General features: G+C 42.0%; 1 protein-coding gene across 2 annotated transcripts in view; it reads left to right on the plus strand.

Annotated features, from left to right (window-relative positions):
- The window catches only part of PAN3 (poly(A) specific ribonuclease subunit PAN3), a 56,069-nt gene that overhangs the window by 21,309 nt on the left and 7,912 nt on the right, over positions 1-26,848 (plus strand). For both annotated transcript variants that reach the window (XM_075851672.1, XM_075851673.1), the window contains 9 exons: positions 12,898-13,145; positions 13,261-13,365; positions 15,401-15,458; positions 18,765-18,926; positions 19,630-19,746; positions 24,032-24,133; positions 24,721-24,886; positions 25,659-25,746; positions 26,573-26,712. In XM_075851672.1, coding sequence (XP_075707787.1) covers positions 12,898-13,145; positions 13,261-13,365; positions 15,401-15,458; positions 18,765-18,926; positions 19,630-19,746; positions 24,032-24,133; positions 24,721-24,886; positions 25,659-25,746; positions 26,573-26,712 — 1,186 coding nt within the window. The remainder of the gene's footprint in view (positions 1-12,897; positions 13,146-13,260; positions 13,366-15,400; positions 15,459-18,764; positions 18,927-19,629; positions 19,747-24,031; positions 24,134-24,720; positions 24,887-25,658; positions 25,747-26,572; positions 26,713-26,848) is intronic.

The following is a 26,848-nucleotide window of genomic DNA, read 5'->3' on the forward strand; positions in this document are numbered from 1 at the left end:
CTTCAATGGGTGCGTGATGCGCGAAAAATAACGGACGTGTCGTGACTTTTACGCCGCGGAAACACGCTGAGTAAAAATCACGCACATGTCTGCACAGCCCCATAGACTAATATTGCACGGACGTATATCCCATATATCCCGTTCGTCTGAATAAACCCTAATGCTGATTTAAGTGTAAATTATACTGTAACCAGACCTGTCGTCAATGACCTTAACCCCTTCGCGCTCAGGTCAGTACTATTACGTCGTGCTGAGCGCACCGTTCGCGCTCAGCTCAGTAATAGTACTGACCTGAGTTAACACGGCGCCATCTTTCCCCGGCGCGTGTTTGAGCTGTGATAGCCTGCTGTTGGAAACAGCAGGTATCACAGCTTAGTGTGCAGGGACCGATCGCGGTGGTCCCCGCCGATTAACCCCTTAGAAGCCGCGTTCAATAGCGATCGCGGCTTCTTAGGGGTTAAGCTGCCATCGCCGGCCTGCTACACGATAGCGGGCTGCGATGGCTACTATGGCAACCAGAATCCTAACAATGGACTCTGGCTACGCCATCGACGGAAGCCTAGTGGGTCCCGACAAAGTCAGGACCCACTATGCTTGCTGTCAGCGAACAGCTGACAGCTCTGATACACTGCACTACGTATGTAGTGCAGTGTATTAGAATAGCGATCAAAGCCTCCTGCCCTCATGTCCCCTAGTGGGACAAAGTAAAAAAAAGTTGTGTCAAAATAAGAAAATAAAAGTTTTAAAAGTAAAAATCCCCCTTTTTCCCTTATCAGTCCTTTTATTATTAATAAAAATATATAAATAAACTATACATAATTGGTATCGCCGCGTCCGTAACGGCCTGAACTACAAAACTATGTCGTTATTTATCCCACGCGGTGAACGCCGTAAAAGAAAATAATAATAAACCGAACCAGAATCACAATTGTTTGGTCACTTCACCTCCCAAAAAATGGAATAAAAAGAGATCAAAAAGTCGTATGTACCTAAAAATGGTAATGATCGAAACTACAGTTCGTTACGCAAAAAATAAGTCCTCGCACGGCTTTATTGATGGAAAAATAAAACAGTTCTGGCTCTTAGAATAAGGTAACACAAAAAGTAAATTATACTTTACAAAACGTATTTTATTGTGCAAACGCCATAAGACATAAAAAACACCTATAAACATCTGGTATCGCCGTAATCGTATCGCCACGCAGAATAAAGTGAATATGTCATTTATAGCGCACGGTGAACGCTGTAAAAAAAATATAATAAAAAACAATAGTAGAATTGCTGTTTTTTAGTCACCACGCCTCTTAAAAATAGAATAAAAACTGATCAAAAAGCCGCATGCACCCCAAGACTACAATGAAAACTACAATGAATTCCTCAAGTGGTCTAGTTTCCAAAAAGGGGTCCCTTTTGGGGGGTTTCCACTGTTTTAGCACCACAAGACCTCTTCAAACCGGACATGGTGCCTAATAAATTACATTTAATTAATTAAATGTCACCTCTACTTTGCTCTAAATTCCTGTGAAACACCTAAAGGGTTAATAAACTTTCTAAATGCTGTTGTGAATACTTTGAGGGGTCTAGTTTCTAAAATGGGGTATTTGATAGGGGTGTCTAATATATGGGTCCCTCAAAGCAACTTCAGAACTGAACTGGAAACGAAAAAAATAAAATAAAAATTAGGCAATACTTCGCTTCTTACATTATACTGATAATGAGCCGTGCCCACCCCGAGATGACCCCAGTTTTGACCGTTTGTATAAACGGAGACCCCTATTAGACCATTTCAGTGCCCGGTTTTCCCAAGCATACACCCCCGAGAAGTGTATTTCTATTGATGAGTCCCTGGTACATTTTAAAGGGAGGCTTCAATTCCACCTGTACCTGCCGGGTAGGAGGGCAAGGTATGGTGTGAAGATGTATGAGCTGTGCGAGAGTGCATCAGGGTGTACCTACAGGTTTAGGATATATGAAGGGAAGGACAGCAGTATTCAGCCCCCAGAATGTCCCCCCTTATTAGGAATTAATACAAAAATTTTAGGGGGATTTGGTGCACCCACTGCTGGACCAGGGTTACCACCTCTACCTGGATAATTTTTTTTTATACCAGCGTCCCACTCTTCAAGTGCCTCGCTTCCAGAAGTCCTGCGGCATTAGGCACTGCTAGAAGAAATCTGAGAGGCCTCCCTAAGACTCTGCTTGGGCAAACAAGAAGGGGTGAGAGCTGGGCACAATCTAGCAGCAACATATTGTGTGTCACGTACAAGGACAAGAGAGATGCCCCACCAGTACCCATGTACCAGTACAGAGACCCCCAAACCAGACTGCATCCTGGACTACAATAGGTACATGGGAGGGGTGGACTTGTCAGATGAAGTCCTGAAGCCTTACAGTACTTCTGGAAGCGGGGCCAAACGCATCGTACCAGGGCAACACTTTTTAGGAGAAGTTCCCCAAACTGGCAAGAAGGGAAAAAGTCAAAAGAGGTGCAGAGTCTGCTATAAGAGGGGGATAAGGAAGGACACAATATATCAATGTGACGCGTTTCCCGAAAAACCAGAGCTCTGTATGAAAGAGTGTTTTAAAATTTATAATCCATCCCTTTATTTTTAGTTTACCCCAGTTTTACTCACTCTGATCCACTTCGCACAGCTTACCCCTCCTCATCTTTCCCCTCTGAGCCCTGCTGTGTGCCCAGGCAGCTGATAACAGCCACATGTAGGGTATTGCCATACCCGGGAGAACCCACATTAGTTTCAGGTGTATATCTCCGGTGGCGCATGCTGGGCACAATATATCGGACACTGAATTGGCATATATGTATAGAAAATTGCAAATCTCACTTTGCACCAACTGCTGCACATTATCTTTTACACAATACCTGTGGGGTCAAAATGCTCACTACACCTCTAGATGAATGCCTTAAGGGGTGTAGATTTTAAAACAGGGTCACTTCTCGGGGGTTTCAACTGTACTGATACCTCAGGGGCTTCTGCACACCTGACTTAGCACCAGAAAATTCCCAGTAGGCCACATGGTGGTCCTTTCCTTCTGAGCCCTGTACCGGTACCTCAGGGGCTTCTGCGTACAAGACTTAGCACCAGAAAAGCTCCAGTAGGCCAAATGGTGGTCCTTTCCTTCTGAGCCCTGCCGTGTGCCCAGGCAGCTAATAACAGCCACATGTAGGGTATTGCCGTACCCGGGAGAGCCCACATTACATCTTATGGTGTGTATATCTCTGGTGGCACATGCTGGGCACAATATATCTGACACTGACATATATATATATATATAGAAAATGGCAAATCTCACACTGCACCATCTGTTGCGCATTATGTTTTACACAATACCTGTGGGGTCAAAATGCTCACTACACCTCTAGATGAATTCCTTAAGGGGTGTCGTTTTTAAAACGGGGTCACTTCTCGGGGGTTTCAACTGTACTGATACCTCAGGGGCTTCTGCACACCTGACTTAGCACCAGAAAATTCCCAGTAGGCCACATGGTGGTCCTTTCCTTCTGAGCCCTCCCATGGGCCCAAACGGCAGTTTATCACCACAAATAGGGTATTGCCGCACTCAGGACAAATTGGGCAACAAAATGGGGTATTTTATTCCTTGTGAAAATAAGAAATTTTGAGCCAAAACGACCTCTTATTGGAAAAAAATGCATTTTTTTTAATTCACATCCCAATTCAAATAAATTCTGTGAAAAAAATCTGTGGGGTCTAAATGGTCACAACACCCATAAATAAATTCCTTGAGGGGTGTAGTTTCCAAAATGGGGTGACTTTTGGTGGGTTTCCATTGCTTTGATACCTCTGGGGCTCTGCAAATGCAACATGGCACCCGAAAACCAATCCAGCAAAATCTGGGCTCCAAAGAACACATAGCGCTCCTTTCCTTCTGAGGCCTTCCATAGGCCCAAACGGCAGTTTATCACCACAAATGGGGTATTGCTGCACTCAGGACAAATTGGGCAACAAAATGGGGCATTTTGTTCCCTGTGAAAATAAGACATTCTGATCAAAAATGACATCTTATTGGAAAAATTGTCATTCTTTTAATTTCACAGCCAAATTCAAATACGCGCTGTGAAAAAACTACGGGGTCAAAATAGTAACAACAACCATAAATGAATTCCTTGAGGGGTGCAGTTTCCAAAATGGGGTCACTATTGGGGGATTTCTACTGTTTTGGCACCTCAACACCTCTTCAAACCTGGCATGCTGCCTAAAATATATGCTAATAAAAAAGAAGCACCAAAATGCACTAGGTGCTTCTTTGCTTCTAGGGCTTGTTTCTTAGTCCACGAGCGCAGTAGAAACACATGTGGGACATTTCTAAAAACTGCAGAATCTGGACAATACATATTTAGTAGTATTTCTCTGGTAAAACCTTCTGTGTTACAGAAAAAAAATAGAATAAAATTGAAATTCAGCAAGAAAAATGAAATGTGCAAATTTCACCTCCCCTTTGCTTTAATTCCTGTGAAATGCCTGAAGGGTTAAAAAACTTTCTAAATGCTATTTTGAATACTTTGAGGAGTCTAGTTTTTAAAATGGGGTGTTTTATGGGGGTTTCTAATACATAGGCCCCTCAAATCCACTTCAGAACTGAAGAGGTACCTTAAAAAAAAGGCTTTTGAAATTTTCTTAAAAATATGAGAAATTGCAGTTGGTCAATTCTGAAATGATTCGGGTAAGCAGTGCTGCAGTGTAAAGCATGATGTAGGGATAGAGCTGCAGCATCCGAGCCTCTAAGGAGACAGGAGCTGGATTTCAGACTACCTCAGATTTGCAAGAAAACAAACCTAAGCTGCAGTTACTGATCATAGTTCTGCCCGAATGGAGAAGAGCTAAAAAAAAAAAAAATTAAAAAAATTGTTCTAGCTAAAGGGAATAGCGCACACAGTATGTAGTCCTCGATATGCATGACCTGTTTCTAGCCCCACCCACTAGCTGCTAATTGAGAGCTTCCAATCATCTGTGGGAGGGCGGAGCTAGCCGCAGCTCATGAATACGCTTCAGGAGATTGACTTTTCAGCGATCAATAGTTATTAAAAACATTAATCATACAGCAATGGAATCTGGGTGTCTGGCGCTACTTTATGCTGCAATCCGGGCAATCTTAAGCTGGTGACTGTTTTCCCTTTCAATCAGAAGTTCAGTTGTATGGACTCTGGTATAAGTTTATTATATATTGCTAGGCTAAATGACTGTTAATTTGGAATTAATTTTAAAGAGTGACCTATTAAAAGGTTGCTGAATGTGCCGTTAGAGACATATCAAAAATCTGGATCGGTGGGTGCCCGGCAGCGAGACCCTAAGGCTGGGCTCACACGTGGTCATTACGTCCGTAATTGACGGACGTATTTCGTCCGCAAGTCCCGGACCGAACACCGTGCAGGGAGCCGGGCTCCTAGCATCATAGTTATGTACGATGCTAGGAGTCCCTGCCTCTCCGTGGAACTACTGTCCCATACTGAAAACATGATTACAGTACGGGACAGTTGTCCTGCAGCGAGGCAGGGACTCCTACTGTCGTACATAACTATGATGCTAGGAGCCCGGCTCCCTGCACTGTGTTCGGTCCGGTACTTGCGGCCGAAATACGTCCATCAATTACGGACGTAATGACCTCGTGCGAATCCAGCCTTACTGTTATTAAATCGAAGGTGCAGAAGTGCTCAGTTGAGCTCCCTGCATTTTCTGGTGTGAACGACGCTCACTGTCAGGCTGAAGACAGTCCTTATAGACGTTCTATGTGATCCGTCTGAGTTCCTCGCTTTCGCTTCAGCATCAGTGGAGGGTCTTCCGAAGCTGGACCCCGATGTAAACTTTTGATATGTCTCTGACATATGAATAGGTTGCTAAAAGTGCAGTTAGGGCCCTCTTACACAGCCTGCCGTGTAAACAAGCGCCGATCAACATGGCGCTCGTTTGCGCCTTCCACAAGGAGCTATGTATGGGGTCGAGCACTAGTTACTACGATCGCTCGTCTCCATTCATTTCCGGAGCACATTTCCCTGTCTAAGCAACAGAAAATATTCTCGTTGTTTTGCAACACATATCCCTGTGTACATGAGACAATCAGCTGAAGAACAAGCATTTGCACTTTCATCGGCTGATCGTTTCTCTGTTTACACAGGGCAATGATCGGGAACGAGCGTTCTGGGACCACTTATTTATAACTAGTGGTATTTTTGGGCTAGGTAATGTTCCTAAGAACAACCTCCCATATGTGTTAATAAGGCAACTCTATGATACATATATAAACACGAGAAGAACAGAGTCTATAGCCAATATATATTAGAAAAGTATCAATACAAAGCTTTATTTAAATATACATAATAGACAAACATTTAAAAGACATATAACAGTAGGAGGACTCAATCAAAAAATGACATAGAGACACATCAGGAGAGCCAAAGTGTGTATAATAAACCTTGAACGTATAGGTTTGGGGCAAGACTAACACTAATGTGGCATGAGACTAGTTTAGATCTATAGACAGTCTTAGATGCTGTTTAAAGGGCATAAATGGTCCCGAAAACGAGCATCAGAAATGAGGGTAATGGGTCTGAAACAGACCCTATGTGAAAGAATTGCTAGGATAGTCTTACCCATAAAAAGTCCTTAGGCTAAGTCCTGATGGTCACTGTGTGCGCACACAGTGACCATCAGGACTTAGCCTAAGGACTTTTTATGGGTAAGACTATCCTAGCAATTCTTTCACATAGGGTCTGTTTCAGACCCATTACCCTCATTTCTGATGCTCGTTTTCGGGACCATTTATGCCCTTTAAACAGCATCTAAGACTGTCTATAGATCTAAACTAGTCTCATGCCACATTAGTGTTAGTCTTGCCCCAAACCTATACGTTCAAGGTTTATTATACACACTTTGGCTCTCCTGATGTGTCTCTATGTCATTTTTTGATTGAGTCCTCCTACTGTTATATGTCTTTTAAATGTTTGTCTATTATGTATATTTAAATAAAGCTTTGTATTGATACTTTTCTAATATATATTGGCTATAGACTCTGTTCTTCTCGTGTTTATATATGGGACCACTTATTTGCCTGATAATTGGTCTGTGTAAAAGTGCCTTTATTTTTAACAAAATCCAATACATGATGTCTGGAATTAAAGGGAACCTGCCATGTGGAACATGCTATTAAATCTGCAGGTAGCATGTTAGACCAGAAGAAGCAGATTGAAATAGTTATGTTGGATAAGATTCCGTATAGCTTGTATTTTATGTAAACCCCTGCTCATTCTGGGTTTAGGAGTCCAGTGGGTGATCCAACTCTGTGATTGACAGCCTTCCCTGTGTGAGTATACATACAGGGGAAAAAAACCTCCAGTAGGACCACCCACTGGACTCCTAAACCCAGAATGAGCAGGGGTTTACAATAAAATACATTCTAGGTTTAGGAGTCCAGTGGGTGGTCCTATTCGGTGAGGTTTATTTTTTTTCTGTATGTACACTCACACAGGGAAGGCTGTCATTCACTGAGTAGGACCACCCACTGGACTCCTAAACCCAGAATGAGTAGGGATTTAAATCCATGAAGTTATATTGGTCTCCTCTCCTAGTGCTTCTGAAACATGCTACATGCAGGTTGGACAGCATACTCAATGTGACAGATTCCCGTTTAAGAGCAGGCACAAAGCATTTACGGTAGCCTGAGGAGACCATTGAATCTGCAGACAAATTTGTGGGGCAACCTCTGGGAGCACAAGAACACATCACGGCTAGATTCCTATAATAACTTTCTAAGCCTTTATAGAAAAATTCTATGTCCATCTTTGCAACCTATTCATCTAAAATAAAAAATATTGAAGCAACATTACAAATGGTCTTGATATCCCACTATTTCGTGTCTACAGCTCCTATGCAGCTCTGTGTCTCCATAGCTACAGACTACAAACAAACCCTGTGTAGTCTGATCCTGCAGTCATACTCTTAACCTACCAAATGTAAGGTGGCAAGAAATGGGACAGATGGGAGTATGCCTGCAGGATCAGACTACACAGGGTTGGTTTGTTGTAGTTTATAGATGAATTGGACAATATTTTCTCAAACTGCTCTAAGAAGCTTCAATCACCTACTCGTAAAACTTCCAAATGTGTTCAAATTGGGACTTGGGGACAGTTGGCAGGGGCTCTGGATGGTATTGCAGTTAAACTCCATTCACTTGAATAGACCGAAGCAGCAATACCTGACACAACCCAGGGACAAGAGAGGCGCTGTTTCTGGAGGGGATCTGATAGTAATAATTAATACTATTATTCTACCCCTTGAAATATCCGTAGTACTACTCATGTTCCACACGGTCACCTCTGGTCTCGCTCTATTGAACACGCACTGGGTGTAAGCGTTGGTTCTGAACTGCTGGTTTGTAAATCAGCTGTAACCTTGGAAAATTCCATCCCATCTTCTAGCGGTATCTTCATATCTCAAAATAACTTTCTCTACTTTAGAACATCTTGTTTTTGTGGTGTTTAATCTCTTCACTTCTCCTTTTTGAGCCTCATCATGATAATAGGAATATGAAAGTGATTTCAGAAGTGAGAGTTGGACTCTCAGTGCCCCCCCCCCCCCACCTCGGCTGATGTCTGGTAGTCTTGGGGGAGTTTTCTTGTGCCTCGTTGTATTTGGGTGTTTTAGCTGTGACATAATACACGTGTTGTATAGAATCCTCAGCGTAGTATCCCCCCTGAGTGAGTAAATTAGGAACATTATTCAGTTACCTGAGGTTGTTACTTAGTATCATCCACTGGTGATTACCCCAAGGCAGTCCTACCCAGACAGGTTTTCGTGGGACTACGACAGGGGTACCACTGTGATCCGGACTCTGCAGACCAGATGTATTGGAGGGCAGGGTCTCTCCAATACATCTATTACAGCATGTCTGCCAATGTCCGTGGTGCAACTACCGCCGCCTGGCACACAAGGTCCTGACTCTGGCTAGCATCAGGACGTTGTGTTAAGCAGGTCCTGGTCTGGGGTCTGAATGGGTTTATGGGTCTTGTCTGGGTCTGAATTACCACCTTTTTTTATTCTTCAATTTTTGCGGTCTGGTTGATTTTTACTATTCTGCTTACAAATACTTTCGTTTTTATTATATAAACTTTAAGGTTTTCAAACCATTTTTTTTTTTTTTTGCATGTTATACAGTAGATGGTGTTAACATAGTAAGGGCCTGTTCATACCTGTATCGGTGTTCTTTGCTCTGCTCCGTTAGAGGAACAAAAATACCAGAAGCGCTAGTTCCGTTGCATTATGAACACAATCTGCTACCCACGAAACCCATTGACTTAAACGGGTTCCGTCGTGTTTCAGTCATGGTGTCTGTGGTTTTACGGGAAACTAGCGCAGCATGCTGCACTATTGTTTTTGGCCGTATCGGTCACGGTGGACCCTAACTGAGCCTCCAATGCAGATGTGAACAGGCCCTAAAGGGGTGAAAGGTGTTTGTTTTGTTTTTTAAATGGATTAAATAAATTAACTTTACAGCCGGTTTTTAGAGAAGCTTTGGGCACAAACTTGTGAAAATGAATCCTATCCTGTATATAGCCGCTGTGATTGTGCTTCCAACCAGGTGTACAGCCGCTCTGTTACTTGCTTCATGAGATCTGTGTCTCTAGCACTATTACATCCAAAAGTTTCCAGAGGGGTGTGTCCTCAGTCCTTATTGTGTGACTGACCAATCACACCGCTCCATTCTCTCCATGCTCTGTGTACTATTAACCCTTGAGCACCACTGTGTTCAATGAGAAACTATTCTGACATTAGTGTTTTCCAGCTGTTCCTTTTTTGGCTCCGGATTATGGTAACCCCTCTGCTTTACAACGGACAGTGTCACTATGCAGAAGCATATTTGTTGTAAAGCATTGGTGCTCAGAGGGTTAAGAGAACACACAACGTTCTCTCTGGCTTATTAGCGGCAGTTTTGGGGTGCCTGTACATGTAGTACCACGGGTCTTTACTATGAATAGTCCTGCTTTTGCAATGCGTTAAGCAGAAACAGTCGCATATGTGCGCTGTACGAGCGTGCGAACATGACGGATTCATTACAATGGGTGCAGGAAGACGGAGACCAGACGTGGTGGATATTTTGAAACTCTACATCTGGTATGAGCTGATTTTGCAACCGAATACAGTTCAGGGAGCCATACTCCTAGCATCATGGGTACCTAGCTCCTCGTGGGAATACTGTCCCATATTGAAAACGGCAAAGGGACTCCTAGCATCATACATAACTATGATGCTAGGAGTCCGGCTCCCAGAACTGTGAGGTTCGGGAAATGCGGCCGACATACGGTCCCTATCTTACGGACTGAACATGGCCGTGTGAATAAGGCCTTAGGCAAATGAGGTGTTCTGGCAACTGCTCCAGCACGTTCCCAACATCCTCTTCAGTGGCACAGAAGGTCATCATGATGTTAGTTTGTTTTTGTTTGTTTTTTTGTGGGTCTTTTTTTGGGGTAAACCGAGACTTCTAATTGTTAGCCCTAACACTATATTGAGTTGCTTGTAAAATTGCTGTAGTCAAGCAACTTGTTAATGATTGTTTATTTTTTTTTTTGTTTTTTTTTATAGTAGCAGGACTTTTAAAAATAAATTTAAAAAAAAAAAGGCACTTCTACCGATGCCTTTCAAGAGACTTAACTATAACTATAACAAACTAGTATCATTTACTGAAACCCTGTGAACTAAATCCATTTTGATAAACTATAATTTTTTTTTATCATTGTTTTGTATATTTAGACTTGGCAATAATGGTCACGATTTGGTTGCTTCTTTTTACTTGTGTAAAAGTAGCGATGAGCTTTATTTCTGTGCATTGCCAGCTTATATCCTGTAGAGGGCAGCAGAGTTCTATCACAGCTTGTAGCAATGGAACATAGTACCTATTACACATGCAAATTAATGCTTTTCTAGAGGCTCTGTCACCACATTATAAGTGCCCGATCTCCTACATAAGGAGATCGGCGCTATAATGTAGGTGGCAGCAGGGCTTTTTATATTAAAAAAAATTATCTGTTTTCACCACTTTATTAGGGATTTTAGATTTATGCTAATGAGTTGCTTAATGCCCAAGTGGGCGTGTTTTTACTTTAGACCAAGTGGGCGTTGTACAGAGGAATGTATGACGCTGACCAATCAGTGACCAATCAGCATCATGCACTCCTCTCCATTCATTTAGTCAGCGCATAGGGATCCTTTTAGATCTCTATGTGCTGTCTTATACTAACACATTAACAATACTGAAGTGTTTAGACAGTAAATAGACATTCCACGGGATGTCTATTCACAATCTCTGCACTTCGTTACTGTTTCTATGGTAGTTACAGCAGAGGAAGCGTAATCTCGTTGTAACCTGTGATCTACGGCATAATCTCGCGAGATTACGCTTCCTCTGCTGTAACTACCACAGACAGAGTAACGAAGTGCAGAGATTGTGAATAGACATCCTGTGGAATGTCTATTCACTGTCTAAACACTTCAGTATTGTTAATGTGTTAGTATAAGACAGCACATACTGATCTAAAAGGATCCCTATGCGCTGACTAAATGAATGGAGAGAAGTGCATGATGCTGATTGGTCACTGATTGGTCAGCGTCATACACTCCTCTGTACAACGCCCACTTGGTCTAAAGTAAAAACACGCCCACTTGGGCTTTAAGCAGCTCATTAGCATAAATCTAAAATCGCTAATAAAGTGGTAAAAATAGATCGTTTTAAAAAAAATAAAAAGTAGGAGATAGGGCACTTATAATGTGGTGACAGAGCCTCTTTAAAGGGGTATGCCCAACTTAGACATTCATGGCATTTCCGCTGGAGGTGCAGGTCCCAGAGCTGGGATACGTATCTATCTCTACAGCGTGGGTCACCCGACCCCCTGTCCTGACTGGTGAGGCGACCACCGCATCAGGGGGAGAATGTGCACATCCCTCTCCATTCGCTTCAATGGGAGTTACAGAAACAGCCTCTATCAGACCTTTATGGCAATTAAATCTTACTGAGCGATTTGTTGCCTGTGGTGCCTCCACCGCCACATCTGTGCTGGGTTCACCTGGGACTTTTATCACTGCCAGACATCTGCTTTGTACATCGCTTCTACTAAAACTGCACTTTCTGTTCTTTGATGGGCAGAGGTAAATATTTCATAGAAAGTTTCCACTCTTTAGGTTAGGCTAGTGGTTTTGGTTTTGCATGGACTCGTCTTGTATCTGCTGCCGTGCAGTTATAGGGACATGGTTATCCATCTAGTCATGCAACCTGTGTGGATCCACATGTTCCCTGGGCATTGTGGGTTCATGAAGTGTGTTTTAATTTTCTATTTATTTTTATGACCTTTTCCAACCAATATTTATTAAGTGGGTAAATGGTAACAAAGTTAAGCTTTAGGCCATAGCCAGGTACTTCAACATTTCCCAAATTATTTTACTTTCCTGAATGCCATCATGCCAATGCTACTCATTTGTCATGGCTGGCAGAGGCTACAGCCTAGTAGAGGACAATAGGAAATGGCAGCAATAGGGCTGTATGCCAAACACCCTATTTACACTTGCATTTTGGCTTTTCCGCCAAGCTTTCCGGGACCTCGCTGGATCAAACTTTCAGCACTCCAGCTATGGTGAAACTACAATTCCCAGCATGCCCTGACACTTTGGCTGTCAGGGCATGCTGGGAGTTAGTGTTACACAGCTGCAGTGCCAAAGGTTGCGGACCCCTGTTGTAAGCCTTGATGCTAGTGTGAAGTGCTCAGTATTTGGACAGTAACTCAATATGCTATGTACATCATTAACAAATTATTGCATTGGTTTTATAATAGTGTTGATGTTGTGTTTTTTTATTTTTTTTATTTAATTTTTTATAAAGGTATGTCGCTGTCTGCTGGGTCTTCCCCGCTTCATTCTCCTAAAATTACACCCCACACATCACCGTCTCCAAGACGACGAAGCCACACGCCCAACCCAGCCACTTACATGGTGCCCACTAGTGCCTCAACACCAGTGACAAACTCTGTTTCCCAGCCCCCATCTGCAGGACAGGTTATCCAGAAAGAGACTGTAGGTGGAACAACCTATTTCTACACAGATACCACTCCTGCGCCACCTACCGGAATGGTAAATGCAATAACTGACCCTAACAAATCTGAAAATGTTGTAATTGAGACTAGCGCTTATGAATTTATGTATTTTTCTCTCCTTCCTACTATGTTTTCTTCTTTTATTCCAAAAGGTTTTTCCAAATTATCATATCTACCCACCAACTGCTCCTCATGTTGCTTACATGCATCCCAAAGCAAATGCACCTTCTTTCTTCATGGCGGATGAACTCAGACAGGTACTGACGTTTCAGAGGGGATGTCACCGAAATTGCACCCACTAAACATCCCTCTGAAGTTAAAGTGCTATCAAGTGTGACCCTTCTTTCTACCATACTGTAGGGCTCGTTCCTCAACTCTACCTTAACTGGTTGCCGACACAGGACGAGTATGCTCGTCCTGAGCGGCGAGTACTTGGCGCATTAGGACGAGCATTCTCGTCCTGTGTGACAGCCATCTCTGCATGCGATTGAGAGCGGGGCAACAGCTGTAATACACAGCCACGGCCCCGCTCTGACAGCGGAGAGGAGAGAAACATCTTCTCTCCACCGTTAACCCTTTGAACGCCGCGATGAAAGCTGATCGCGGCGTTCAGAGTGGGGACTGCACATTGATCGCATCACAGAAAATAACTGACGCGATCAAAGCCCACAACTAGTATGGGCTGACAGCCCAGGGTCTATTGAAAGACCCCAGGGCTGTCTGAACATATTTCCTGTTATGGCATACTGAGGTATGTCCTAACAACTGCCTGTGTACAATCAGTAACAGGCTAATGTACTGGCATATAGATCTATGCCAGTACATTAGTTACAAAATCAAAATGATAAATCCCTTTATGGGATTAAAAAAAAAAGTTAATTGGATGTAAAAAAAAAATAATGATAAATAAATAAAAATTAAAAAAAATACCCAAACACACATTTTTTTATAACAAACTTTTTAAAATATAAGTCCCAAAACATGAAATAATATAGACATATTTGGTATCACCACGACCGTAACAACCTGTACAACAAACCTATAACATTATTTATGATCGGTGTATGGTGTAAAAAAATAAATATTAAAACTGCAGCGGAACTGCTTTTTTTTTTTTTCTGCATTTTCGCCAAAATAAAAATGTATAGAAATTAAACTATAATGTATTTGTACCAAAAAATGGTACCTACATAAAGTACAACTCGTCCCGCAAAAAACAAAGTCTCATACAACTACGTCGTACAAAAAATAAAAGAGTTATGAGCGTCGGGATGCAAAGAGGGAAATGTTAAAAAAAATTGCTCTGTCCTCAAGGCCAAAATTGGCTGTGTCCTTAAGGGGTTAAATTGCCTCAGGCTCTGTTTACATGATTGTTTTTGATGACTGCAACGGCGTATTCTGCATCTAAAAAAAACCCTGACCGACTCCAATATAAGTCAATGGGATCTGTCTGGAGGACTAGTTGGGTTCCAGTGGTAAATGGGTCCATCATAATGGTCACAGCCAAGGAGTCTTAGGCCACGTTCAGATGTGGCAGATTTTCAGTGCAAACTCTGCAAGTACAGTACAATATTTGTGACTGGGCTTTTAAAAACCTTATTTACATGTAGCATTTGTATTTTTGTATTTTTCGTTCAGGCTTGAGGCCATGCTGCGAGATTTTATTTGCCACCGATTTTTAGGCTATGTTCACACAGTATTTTGCCGAGTTTTTTGACGCGGAAACCGCGTCGCAAAGCTCGGCAAAAACGGCCCGAGAACGCCTCCCATTGATTTCAATGGGAGGCGTCGGCGTCTTTTTCCTGCGAGCAGTAAAACTGCCCCGCGGGAAAAAGAAGCGACATGCCCTATCTTCGGGCGCTTCCGCCTCTGACCTCCCATTGACTTCAATGGGAGGCAGAGAAAGCGTATTTCTCGCTGTTTTATGCCCGCGGCGCTCAATGGCCGCGGGCGAAAAACTGCGTGCAGGGAGAGGAATATCTGCCTCAAAGTTCCAAACGGAATTTTGAGGCAGATATTCCTCCCCCAAAATACTCCGTGTGAACATAGCCTTACTGCAGGTTTTACTCTTTGCAATGCACGGTTGACACAACCTGCACTTATAAAATGGCGGCCTAGGTCTCTTATATACTCCATCGTCCACTCTTGTGTATTCAAAGTACATTTGCTCTCTACTCTACTGAACAATATTACTACACTGAGTTGTTTGTGCGTTTTGAGAATCTTTTTTTTAAAATTTTATTTCTATTGACCAGGTTTACAGCATTTGCTTGTTTTTATTGTAAATTCTAGGAACTGATCAACCGTCATTTAATAACCATGGCGCAGATTGACCAAGCAGATATTCCTTGTAAGTAACATTGTGTATTTCGAGGTTTTTTTTATGATACATTCTAATGGTAAATATTACCAGAGAACCTTGTGTTTTATAATGCAATGAAGAATGGGGCCCCAACACAAAGAAATGCACTAGAGCGTTCTCAATCTTTTCCTCTTATGTCACTCTTTACTTTTTTTTAGGTTAAGTGCAAATTGAGATATTCAATTCTCTATAGTCGGCTTATAGACGACATGCTCATAATCCATGTTCTGTTCTAGCCCCTGGTGAAGTCCATTTGTCTTTTGAAATAGTCCTTATTTTTGATCCCAAAAGACCCTTTTTATCCCCCCGCCCCCCATGCTTTTCCTATAGATACATGCTGTGTTAATAAAGGAGTCTGCTGCATGACTGGCCACACAAGGATAGCTGGAGAGGCTGTACTGTCTGCGCACACCGCTTACAGGGAGGTAGTACTATCTGTGCCTTATGTGTCCGCCACATTATGCTGAAACCCAAATACAGAGCTTGTGGTCACCTTGCTGGGAATTATCTTTGCTATGCAACAACCCTCCAGCATTTATATGTTGCAGAGGCGGACACCAACAACTGAGAACCCCTGTGCAAAAAATAACGCATATAGGTTCCTTGATTTTCCAACTGCTAATTTGATGGAACATGTATGTACAGCCCTGAGCTGACCTGACTAAAACTAGTTCTTATGTCACAGCAGTAACCTGACAAACACTTATGATATCACAATAGCTTGCCTGACTACAAGTAGTTGTGATGTCACTGCAGCTAACGAGTGAGTTCCATTTGTGATGTCACCACATGTTACCTGTCTGAAACCCTTTTGTGAGATCGTAGCGGTTCGCCTCACTTTAACATACTTGTGAGATCATAGCAGCTTAGATGACAGGTTTGCAGTTCTAATGCCACTATAGCATTGGGTCCCTTTTTACCTGTTGGTTGCGCGCACATGTCTGCCCCAGCTTTGTGCATATATTGTATAATACCGAGAAAACACTACCTGGGTTTTACTTTTAGTTTTCTTTTGGTTTCAGCACGAAGCCCATAAAGTGTTTGTACTTAGAAATCATAGGAAGAAGCGCAGAAAACTGTTCTCCATACATGTCAAGCTCCATAATAGATTTTCTGCTTAGTATAGTAGGTAATTGCCTAAAATGGAAGAAAATTACAATTCTTATTTACTTACAAAGAATGTCCTACCCTCCCACCAGTAATTTTAAGCTGCTCTAGGGCATCACACTTTATACATGGCTGCGTTCTCATAGGTGAATCGGAATCCTCAATTGGCATCAGGAAAAAAAGATGGCGTCTGCCTGTTAGGAATGCCTAATGGCCTTCCATAGCCATTTGACAGACTATTTGTGAAACACCTTTTACGTTCAATAAAGTATATTGTTAAAGGCAAGCTTCATCTTCACAGCAAATTCATAATAAATTCCGTAGCACTTTACAATTCGGATGGAACAGGCACAGACCTTACACAGCGACACAACTAACAAATCACATGAGGAGTGAGGATCCTGCTCACAAGAGCTTACACTCTATGAGGAAACAGGGGAGACACAAAGTAAAAAGTGCTTATTCAGTACAATGGTCCAGACATCTTTTATACACGTCAGGTAGTACACATAAAGCTGCATGAGCCGCTCACCTGGCAGTATGTGTGTATGATGGACAAGAAGGGCATACAGGTACAAGGAGTGTGGGGGATACTGCTGAATGAGGGGGTCAGGTTCTGATGACTAATGTAATAGAGAGATAAGGGAAAGGAGTCTGATTAGGGAATGTGATAGGCCTGTCTAAAAAGATGTGTTTTCAGGGCACGCTTAAAACTGAATGTTGGGAATGAATCTGTCTGGGGCAGCGCGTTCCAGAGAACTGGTGCAGCACGAGAAAAGTCTTGGAGACGGGAGTGTTTTGGATTATGGAGGATGGTAATCTGATTGTTGGCAGAACCCAGAGCACGGGTAGGGTGGTGGACGGAGATGGAGGGGCGGTAGGAGTGATTCAGGTATTAGGAAATGAACACACTACAGATGCCAGTTCTCTCCTCTATTTTCCAAATTATTCCTGCCACTTAGGGTAGGACTCCACCGCTGAAACACGAGAATGGGAGTTCCTGAACCACTCTCACTTTTCTCCTCACTGAGGAGCTTGTATGCGCACTGCCGTTTCATTAAAATTCTATGGGATTGTTGGGTACAGCTGAGTCAGCAGTTAGTCAGTCCCATAGACATTGCATGAAGCAATGGGGGCCCCCAATGATTAGACCATTACCCATTTTGTTGGTAGGTGGGAACTGTAAATTCCGGTACAACCCCTTAACCCATCATGACATAACTGTACATCATGATTGGTGAGGAGTAGTATGGAGCGGGCTCAGGTAGCGGAGTTAGAAACAGCAGAAACCCGCAGACTATGGAACTAACAGCTGACGCAAACTTGTCGAGCAGCCGGGATCAGAGATGACCCGGAGCACTTGGATACTGCGGTCAATAGCATTTAAGCAGTTAGGGAAAGGGTGTCAATTCATCATCCTTGCCCGTGATTCTATTGCAGGGTGCGGATAGTTCTCATGACAGCCTGGGAGACCTAATTAGAGTTACTAAAGTAGTGTTGATGTTAGAAGTATTGCAAAAAAAAAAGTACATTTTATATCATGAAAAATAAAAAAAATGTCCTCCCCAAAAAATTGAATAAAAATGGATCATGCCAATATAAGCTGCAGCTCGCAACGCAAAAAGCAAGTATTTGCACCGCTCAATCGATGAGTGAAAAAAGAGGTATAGCTCTCAGAACATGGCGAGACAAAATTCTTTTTTTAACACATTGTTTTTATTTTATAAAAGGAGTAAAAAATGTAATCTCTCAATTTGGAATCACCATAATCCTATTATGTAATTTTTTGGGGGGTTTTTTCCACACATGGTGAACGCTCTAAAAACAGAGGAAATTGCTGTGTTTTTTTGTTTGTTTTTTTCCCCCCCCCATTCCACAACACAATTTAAAAAAAAATAAAAAATCTCTGTACATTGTATTAAATGGTGCCCTTAGCAAATGCAACTAGTCCTGCAAAAAAAAAACCTTCATACAGTTGTGTCGACAAAAATATGAAGTCTTGGCAGGCAAGGCGGAAGAAACGAAAATGGGCTTGGTTATTAAAAGGTTAAACTTTCTATGCCAAAACAGGGTAAAACCCAGGTAAAGTGTCATGTTTGGCAGCTGCTGGAGTCTGTATGTGTGAACGTCCTCTGGATAACTTATACTTAGTAATATTTTATCTTTCTTCCCCCCCCCCTCTTTTAGCCGTACCTGCGGAGGTTGATAGTTACCACAGCCTCTTCCCTCTGGAACCGCTTCCCACTCCCAACAGAATACACAAGTCCAGTAACTTTGGATATATTACTTCATGCTACAAAGCTGTAAATAGCAAGGATGACCTGACCTATTGTCTGAGAAGAGTTCATGGTGAGCGTGTTTTGGATTGATAGCAGGACAATGTCTAAGGCTATGTTCACACGGCTTATTTTCGGGCCGAAAATCAGGAGCAGAACGCCTCCAAACATCTGCCCATTGATTTCAATGGGAAATACGGTGTTCTGTTTTGACGGTGCGTATTTTTACGCCGCTGTTTTTAAAAACGGCCGTGTAAAAGTGCATGACACTTAAGATGTTTTTGAAGACGTTTTTCATTGACTCTATAGAAAAACGGCTCCAAAAACAGTGAAAAACTTGAGTTGCTAAAAAAAAAAACGGCTGAAAATCGGGAGCTGTTTTCCCTTGTAAACCGCTCCGTAATTCCAGACTTTTTTTTTTTTGGTTAAGCGTGTGTAAATACCCTAACCCTTGGGGAATCAGAACTTGGAAATAAGTCCTGAAGTAAATCCGCCTGTGCTGTCACTTGTTCATATTTCTGGATGTGACACTATGGTTTATAAGGATGCAGTTACAGGTATTCTGCATAGTAAAAAAAATCCCTTTATTTTTTTTTCCCCCACTTAAAATGAAAAATGCAAAAGTGGTAATTTGCCTGAAGGTCGGTGATCATTGTTTCGGGGGAAAACCGTTATGTGAAAATCTGAGTTCATTAGCAAGTTACTATCTCTTAATACAATTTTCTTAAGATGGTTGAATTCACTTTTTTTCTTTTTTTTTTTTTTTCTTATTGCAGGTTTTCGTTTGGTGAACACAAAATGCATGTCTTTGGTTGACACATGGAAAAAAATCCAGCACTCGAACATTGTTACCTTACGAGAAATGTTTACAACCAAAGCATTTGGCGAACATTGTAAGTTATATGGGTATATTTCACGTGGCACCTTGTGGTAGTTGGAAACCTGGAGCGTTCTCAAGGTCATCGTGTTTGTCATAGGGAATACTAGTCGTTCTGAATAAGGATGGAGGGGTTCTAGTGCTAATTACACAACATTGAAATTGCAACACCAAGAAGGACGAGCCGTAAGGTTATGCAAATCGAGGAAGTAGCAGGTGTCGCTAAGATCTGTGAATGATCACATTTTAAAGTGCCTCGCTCCAATCTGTGGGAGGTGCGCAAGAGCCAGATTGAAAGCGAAGAATTTTAGCCACATGAAACCTCAAAAATCTGATCAAGTGATGTGGGATGACTGTGCGATGTCTCCTGTTTGTCGATGTGTCAGTTATCGCCACGTTTCGCAATATGCAAGCGGCTGAGTCTTTCAACTGAGACCTTGGTTTATCACTCCGGCAGATCGCTACGCGCCTAGGCCAAGATGTCAGCACTCTTCAATGGAGGTTGGGAGAACAGCGAACGGGAATGACCAAGAGGTGCCTGGAGGCGAACCTCTGCGCGGACAGGTCGTCTGATTGGCAGAATGGCACGTAGTGATCCATTCTGTACTGCAAATGAAATTGGACGTAGCATTCTATAAACACGAGCACAAAACAATTGTATATTTTTTTTTTTTAGCAAGGTGTATTTTCATTTGTTAAAAAAAATTCAGTGTCAAGACTTACCTACAAAGATTAGGTAAAAATCTCACCCGTTGTGCCAAAGCCCATATATGAATCTGGATTTTTTTTTTTTCCCGGTTTCTTTGGACGGTTTGCAGAGACTCCACATGGAGGATAGATTGGCGTCTCTCTATGCCTGGTTCGACATTTCGGGGGTCTGCCTCCTGCTCTCAAGCATGCATACGAAAACCCATCGCCAGTTTAAATAATCTTGTGTAATACAAATGACACATTCAAAAACCAAATGTTTAGTCTTCCAATTCAATTTCTATTCATGAATCTCCGTACAAGGCACATCTAAATACACTGATGTAGTATTCCTAAGAAGTTAGAATAAAATCGTAATAATAAAATAATAGAATTTACGGACATTTTATTAATGCTTTTGGATATGAAGTATCCCATTCTATTATAAGGAATCTTTGTGAAGCGCTCTGTCTAAAGCCATTCTTTATTTGACTTGTCTGATTAACCATTATCTCCATGCTCGTTTTTTTAATTTTAGGTTCGTAGCACTTCTCAAATTTTTTGTACTTTGTATTTTTAGAAGTAATTTGTATAACACACGACTATTTAAACTGGCGATGGATTTTACCACGCATGCTTGGGATAGGGGGCGGACCCCGGAGATGTCGCACCAGGCATAGGCAGACGCTAATTTATCTTCCAGGTGGAGTCTGTGCAAACAGTCCACAAAGAAACTGGGAAGAAACCATCCGGACACATGTATGGACTGTGGCACATTGGGTGATATTTATACCTGTTTCTTGACACTGAATTTTTAAACCTGAAAATTCACCTTGCAAAAAGAAAAGATGCGATTTTGTTTCGTGCTTATCTTTATATAATGCTACATTGTTTTGAGACCTAGGCAGCGTCTCATTTCGCACGTAAAACATGTGCTGCTACAACTGGGGTCTAATCTTATACTGCTCTTAGTGAAATTGGACATCACATCCCAAGCCTAAGGCGGCAACCAGTGTAGACACCATCCGAAGGCATTTGCTCGACATTGGGCTATGAGCCGGACGTCCAGCTACAAGTGTTCCATTGACCACATGCCACCACTTAAAGGCTATCATGGTGCACAGCAAGTCGTCTATGGTGGCTGGAATGGAGGTCTAGCCTCTTAAGCGATGAGTCCCGCTTTTGTCTCAGACACCATGATAGACGGTGATTCGTCTGGAGACCTTCACAAGGGAACGTCATGCCAGTCCTACTCCCGGGATTGTGGGGTGGCATAATATACAGTAGCCTATCCCCTCTAGTCTTTATTTCAGGTACACGAACAGCTTGACGTTACATTGAAGAAATGGCCGTACCACTGGTTCCACGACCAAATCTGTGTCCCAGAAGCAGTTTTTTTTTTTAACAGGACAATGCCAGGCCGCTTGTTGCTCGTGCTACTGTGAGCAGCCTGTTTGGCCTAAACGTGTTACCATGGTTTGCAGCGTCCCCGGACTTGCCTCCCATCGAGCACGTCTGGGACGTCACTGGTTGTCAATTGCAGAGGGAGCGGCCAGTAGCCAATCTTTATTTGCGTGGCCGAATACATTCAGCGTGGCATAACATTCCTCAGACCATCATTAATAACCTCATTGATAGCATGCCAAGGTGCGTTTATTTCTGCGCGTGGTGCTCATACTCTATACTGAATAAATCAAGATGGTTGGAATATTTAGTTTCAATTTTTTTGTGATTTGCATATCATTAACATGTCTCGATCCTGTGATTTCCACAATTCTAAAACTTTTTCCCTTCATGGTGTTGCAATTTAAATGTTGAGTGTATACAGCACTTTCTTGTTTTATCCTATGTAGATTGTTCGAGTGAATTCACACTTTGCAGTGTCCGCTTGGAAAGCTCCTGGTGCATACGTCAAACTTATCTATAGGTTCGTCCCCCGTCCCCCCTCCTCTGACTGGTATACATTCGTTACTCCCCCCCCCCCTCCCCTCTCCCTCTGTATGAAATAAAGCAAATTGCTGTGCTATTCCATACAGTCACATCCCACCTTTAAAATGTATTCCGCGCTTTACATGCGAGACGGTCACTGTTGTAGGGATACGCTACACACAAACAGCAGAGCCTTTCGTCAGATGTATACGTCTGGCAGAAGACTTAAATGTGATGTGAAGACCAAAGTAGTAGATCTCCTAATCCATTCTAATGTAGTAAGACCCACAGTCTAATCAATGGTGCAGACAGAACACTGGGATCTTAATCGAAGCCTAAAATAAAGGACTGCGGCACCTGCATTCATGTTCGGGCATACTGTATAGTTAGCTGATCTGCCATCAATCTTTATGCGTTTCAAGTGAATGATTTACTTGTATACCAACTTAATCAAAGTTTTGAGCCTACAAAATAAATTTTTTCGTTAACCTCTTAACGACTGCCCACCGTCTTTTGACGGCAGGCGGTGCATGTGCTTGGTCTACAGCGATGTCTTTTGGCGTCGCTGTAGAGGCTGATGAGTGTTCATCCTCTTAGCAGGAGCATCTTAGAGCAGCCTGCTGAACATAGCTGGGGTGGGAAAACATTCGGACCCCAGCTGTTTAACCATTTGATCACCGCGGACCGTGGCAAATCAAAGGGAACTCCCCGCTTTGATCTCATCATCTGAAACCAGTTGATGTGATCAAACATCGGGGAATCCCTCTGCAGTCAGCCCTGGGGACCTACATAGGACCCCAGGACTGTCTGTTCATTAAGCCTGCTGTTCGGGCACACTATGTGCTGCCCCAACAGCAGCCTGTGTCATAGTGACCCGGTATGATGTATTAGCATACAAGAGTATGCTAATACATTATAAGTAAAAAATAAAGTTATAAATAGTTATCCCTTAATGTGATTAAAAAAAAGTAACAAAAAAAGTCATTATTTTGCATAAAATATATTTTATTGCCCCTACACTGAACAAAAACAAAAAACCTACACCTATTTGGTATCTTAATGGACGTAATAACTTGTAGAATTAATCGTAATAACCTGAAAGGGTTATTTAGCGTGAAACGTGAACGGGATTAAAAAAATTAAAGAAGACAAACTATGCAGAGAATTGCTTTTTCTTATAGTTTGGAGGTAGAAAATGGTTTCTTATATTCATGCCGTAAAAAAAAAACCAAAACATTTCTCCCGCATAAAACAAGGCCTCATATGGCCACGTCTATGAAAAAATAAAAACGTTATGGCCGCTGAAATGCAGAGGTAAAAAACCGGAAAAATGTAGCTGGTCATTAAGACCTTTTCAGGCCCGGTCACTAAGGGGTTAAACTACAGCATTAAACATTTGGCACCGGACAAGTTTAGCTCCATTCTGCTGTCTGACGTGACACAACGGCTGAGTTTGAGCGGTTACTAGCATCCCATAATGCCCTGCTAACCAGGAACTAAAAGAATTCGGAATTTAGATTAAAACCTGAATGGAGAAGAAAATGTTCTGTTAAGCAAACTTGGTAAATACTCCGCTTTTATTTCTAACCACATGTTGGAGTTGTGTGGTGGTACGTTTTTTGTTTCCCCAATCCATGGCCTTTTAATCGCATGTAGTATTACTTGTTTCTGCTTTTTTCTTAAAGCCTTGGTTTTTGCTTATGACTTCCACGCCGGAGCAGAGACCATGATGAGCAGGCATTTCAATGATCCCAGCGCGGATGCTTACTTTACTAAAAGAAAATGGGGTAAGACTTACAACTGGTCATTTATTTTCATTACACCAACATATATATTTTTATATATAAAATGGGGTGTTTTATGGGGGTTTCTAATATATAGGCCCCTCAAAGCCAGTTCAGAACTGAATTTATCCCTGAAAATAGCCTTTTGAAATTTTCTTAGAACTTTAGCAGCAATTTCTCACATTTTTAAGTCTTGTATCGTCCTAGAAAAATAAAAGGACGTTCAAAAAACGATGCAAACCTAATACCACACAAAATAGGTACTAATTAACATTTCCCATATGTCTACTTTTACTATCCGTTTTCCAAGCAGATGCATTTAAAATTAGAAAAATCATAATTTCTTCAAAATTCTCAATTTTGGTGTTTTTTCTTTTTAACAAGTAAGCAATGAATTTATCGACCATTTTTCCCACTAACAAAGTACAATATGTCATGAGAAAACAATCTTCGAATCGCTTGGATAGGTAAAAGCAGTGCAAAGTTATTACCACATAAAGTGACACGTCAGATTTGAAAAAATGGGGTTAGTCCTGAAGGCCAAAATGAGCTTGGTCCTCAAGGGGTTAAACCTTGTTTACTTGTCGCAGGCCAGCATGATGGTCCTCTTCCACGTCAACATGCCGGATTGTTACCAGAGTCCCTCATTTGGGCTTACATTGTCCAACTAAGCTCAGCACTGCGAACCATCCACACAGGAGGACTAGCGTGTCGCGTTATGGATCCAACGAAGATCCTGATCACAGGGAAAACAAGGTATCAAGTCCTCAACACAATAGTTCAGATAAGTAAAGCGTAGTCCATGTGTGATCTGCTTTCTTACTGCATGATGAACCTGACGTTACATGCGCAAATTATTGGTCCGTGTTAAGCTGGGATTGCTTGGGGTCAATTCACACCGTTTTTTTCACGCTGAAATTTCATCTGAATCGGCGCTAATTAACGGCCGGATTTCAATGGGAGGCAGGCGTTTTTGTACGAGTTTTGTTTCTAGTTTTTTTTTACCTGCCCTTGTGTAAATAGGGCCTTAGAGCATGCGCTAGGGGGCGCTTAGGTACGACATACTTTTCATGCATTGAATGTTATGGTAACCATGTATAACCCGTGTGCAGTAAGCTCCCTATTTAAATCTGTCTTGGTAGGAGATTTGGAGCTTTGTCATAAACATGGAGTTCCAACCATTATTTGGAGAAACCTATATTAATCCGCACCTAAAACTTCGATTAAATCAAAAACATTAAATTTTTTACATAATTGTGTTCAAAGTTGGATATTCACTTTTTTTGAAAGGCCTGTGCCAGAGTGGACATTTATCACCTATCCACAGGATAAGGGATAAATATCTGGTCGCTGGGGCCCCACTCCTAAGACACCAATCAAAAGAAACAGGCGTCCCTAGACCACAGTGCTTTCTCACTGCAAGACTTCATGCACTCTATTCAATGTCTACGGTGCCGACGGAAATGGCACTGCACGCTCTCTGTACTAGCGGCAAGTAGACATATTTATTTTTTATTTCTTTGTTTAGGCTGCATGTCAACTGTGCTGGAATTTTTGATGTCTTAACATACGACGGCAGTCAGAGTAATCCTGTAACCCTAATGCCTCAATACCAGGTGAGTCCAGTCTACACAAACAATGTCTAAGGGTATGTTAACACAGCAACCAAACATCTGCCCATTGATTTGCGTTCTGTTCCGACGGGCTGTTCTTTTACGCGGCCACGTAAAAAAACACGGCAGCGAAAAAGGCGCAGGTCACTTCTTGGGACGTTTTTGGAGCAGTTTTTCATTGACTGTAAAGAAGAAAAAAGAAACGGCCGTAAAAAACGCAGTGAAAATCGCGAGTGGCTTAAACGTCTGAATCATGAGCTGTTTTCTCTTGAAAACAGCTCCGAATTTTCAGATGTTTTTGAGTTTACGTGTGAACATACCCTAATAGTCTGTCTAAACACTATACCTGTTCCTTCCTTTTTTTTTTTTTTTTTTTTTTTTTAAATTGTCCACTGATCTTCAGTTGTTAAACTGCAGTTTTGTTTAAGACCATGGAGGACATGCAGCAAATAACATGCCTAATTTTTAATATCTGTTTGGCCCTTGGCACAAGGAAATTTTTGCCCAAATTGGGCATTTTCTTTTGTCCAGCATTTATCCCCCGGTCTCATGTCCACTCTATAAATGTATGGGAGATAAGGAAACGGATGTGTGTAGCACGCTACACTATTCTATACACTTTATTAAGCAGAGTGGAGTGCCAATGGAAAGCGTGGCTCCCACTCTGAAAGCTTTACATGATCTGCTATTTATATGAATGAGCGCCATGTAATATTATTATTATGCTTGTATACGATAAATTTGTGACAAGACTATGTTGACTAGTATACATTTATTAGGGTATATAATGAAATCCTTTTTTTTCTTCTTTTTTTTTTTTTTCTTTCAGCAAGCAGACCTGATCTCATTAGGAAAAGTTGTGTTGGCATTGTCTTGCAATTCTTTGGCTGGAATCCAGCGGGAAAATCTGCAAAAAGCAATGGAACTTGTGAACATAAACTACTCCTCGGACCTAAAAAATCTAATCTTGTAAGGCTGACCTCTTGTATAATGTTTGCATTTGTAAGCGAAGGCCACTCAGAGCAGCCGAAAACCGCTCCGGCATGCTGTTCAGAAGGCTTTTAGTTTTGATTGTGAATAGTGGTGCGGTTTTGTTGGTAAAACT

The sequence above is a fragment of the Rhinoderma darwinii genome, chromosome 2 (genome assembly GCF_050947455.1).
Source record: "Rhinoderma darwinii isolate aRhiDar2 chromosome 2, aRhiDar2.hap1, whole genome shotgun sequence".
NCBI classification, from domain to species: Eukaryota; Metazoa; Chordata; class Amphibia; order Anura; family Rhinodermatidae; genus Rhinoderma; species Rhinoderma darwinii.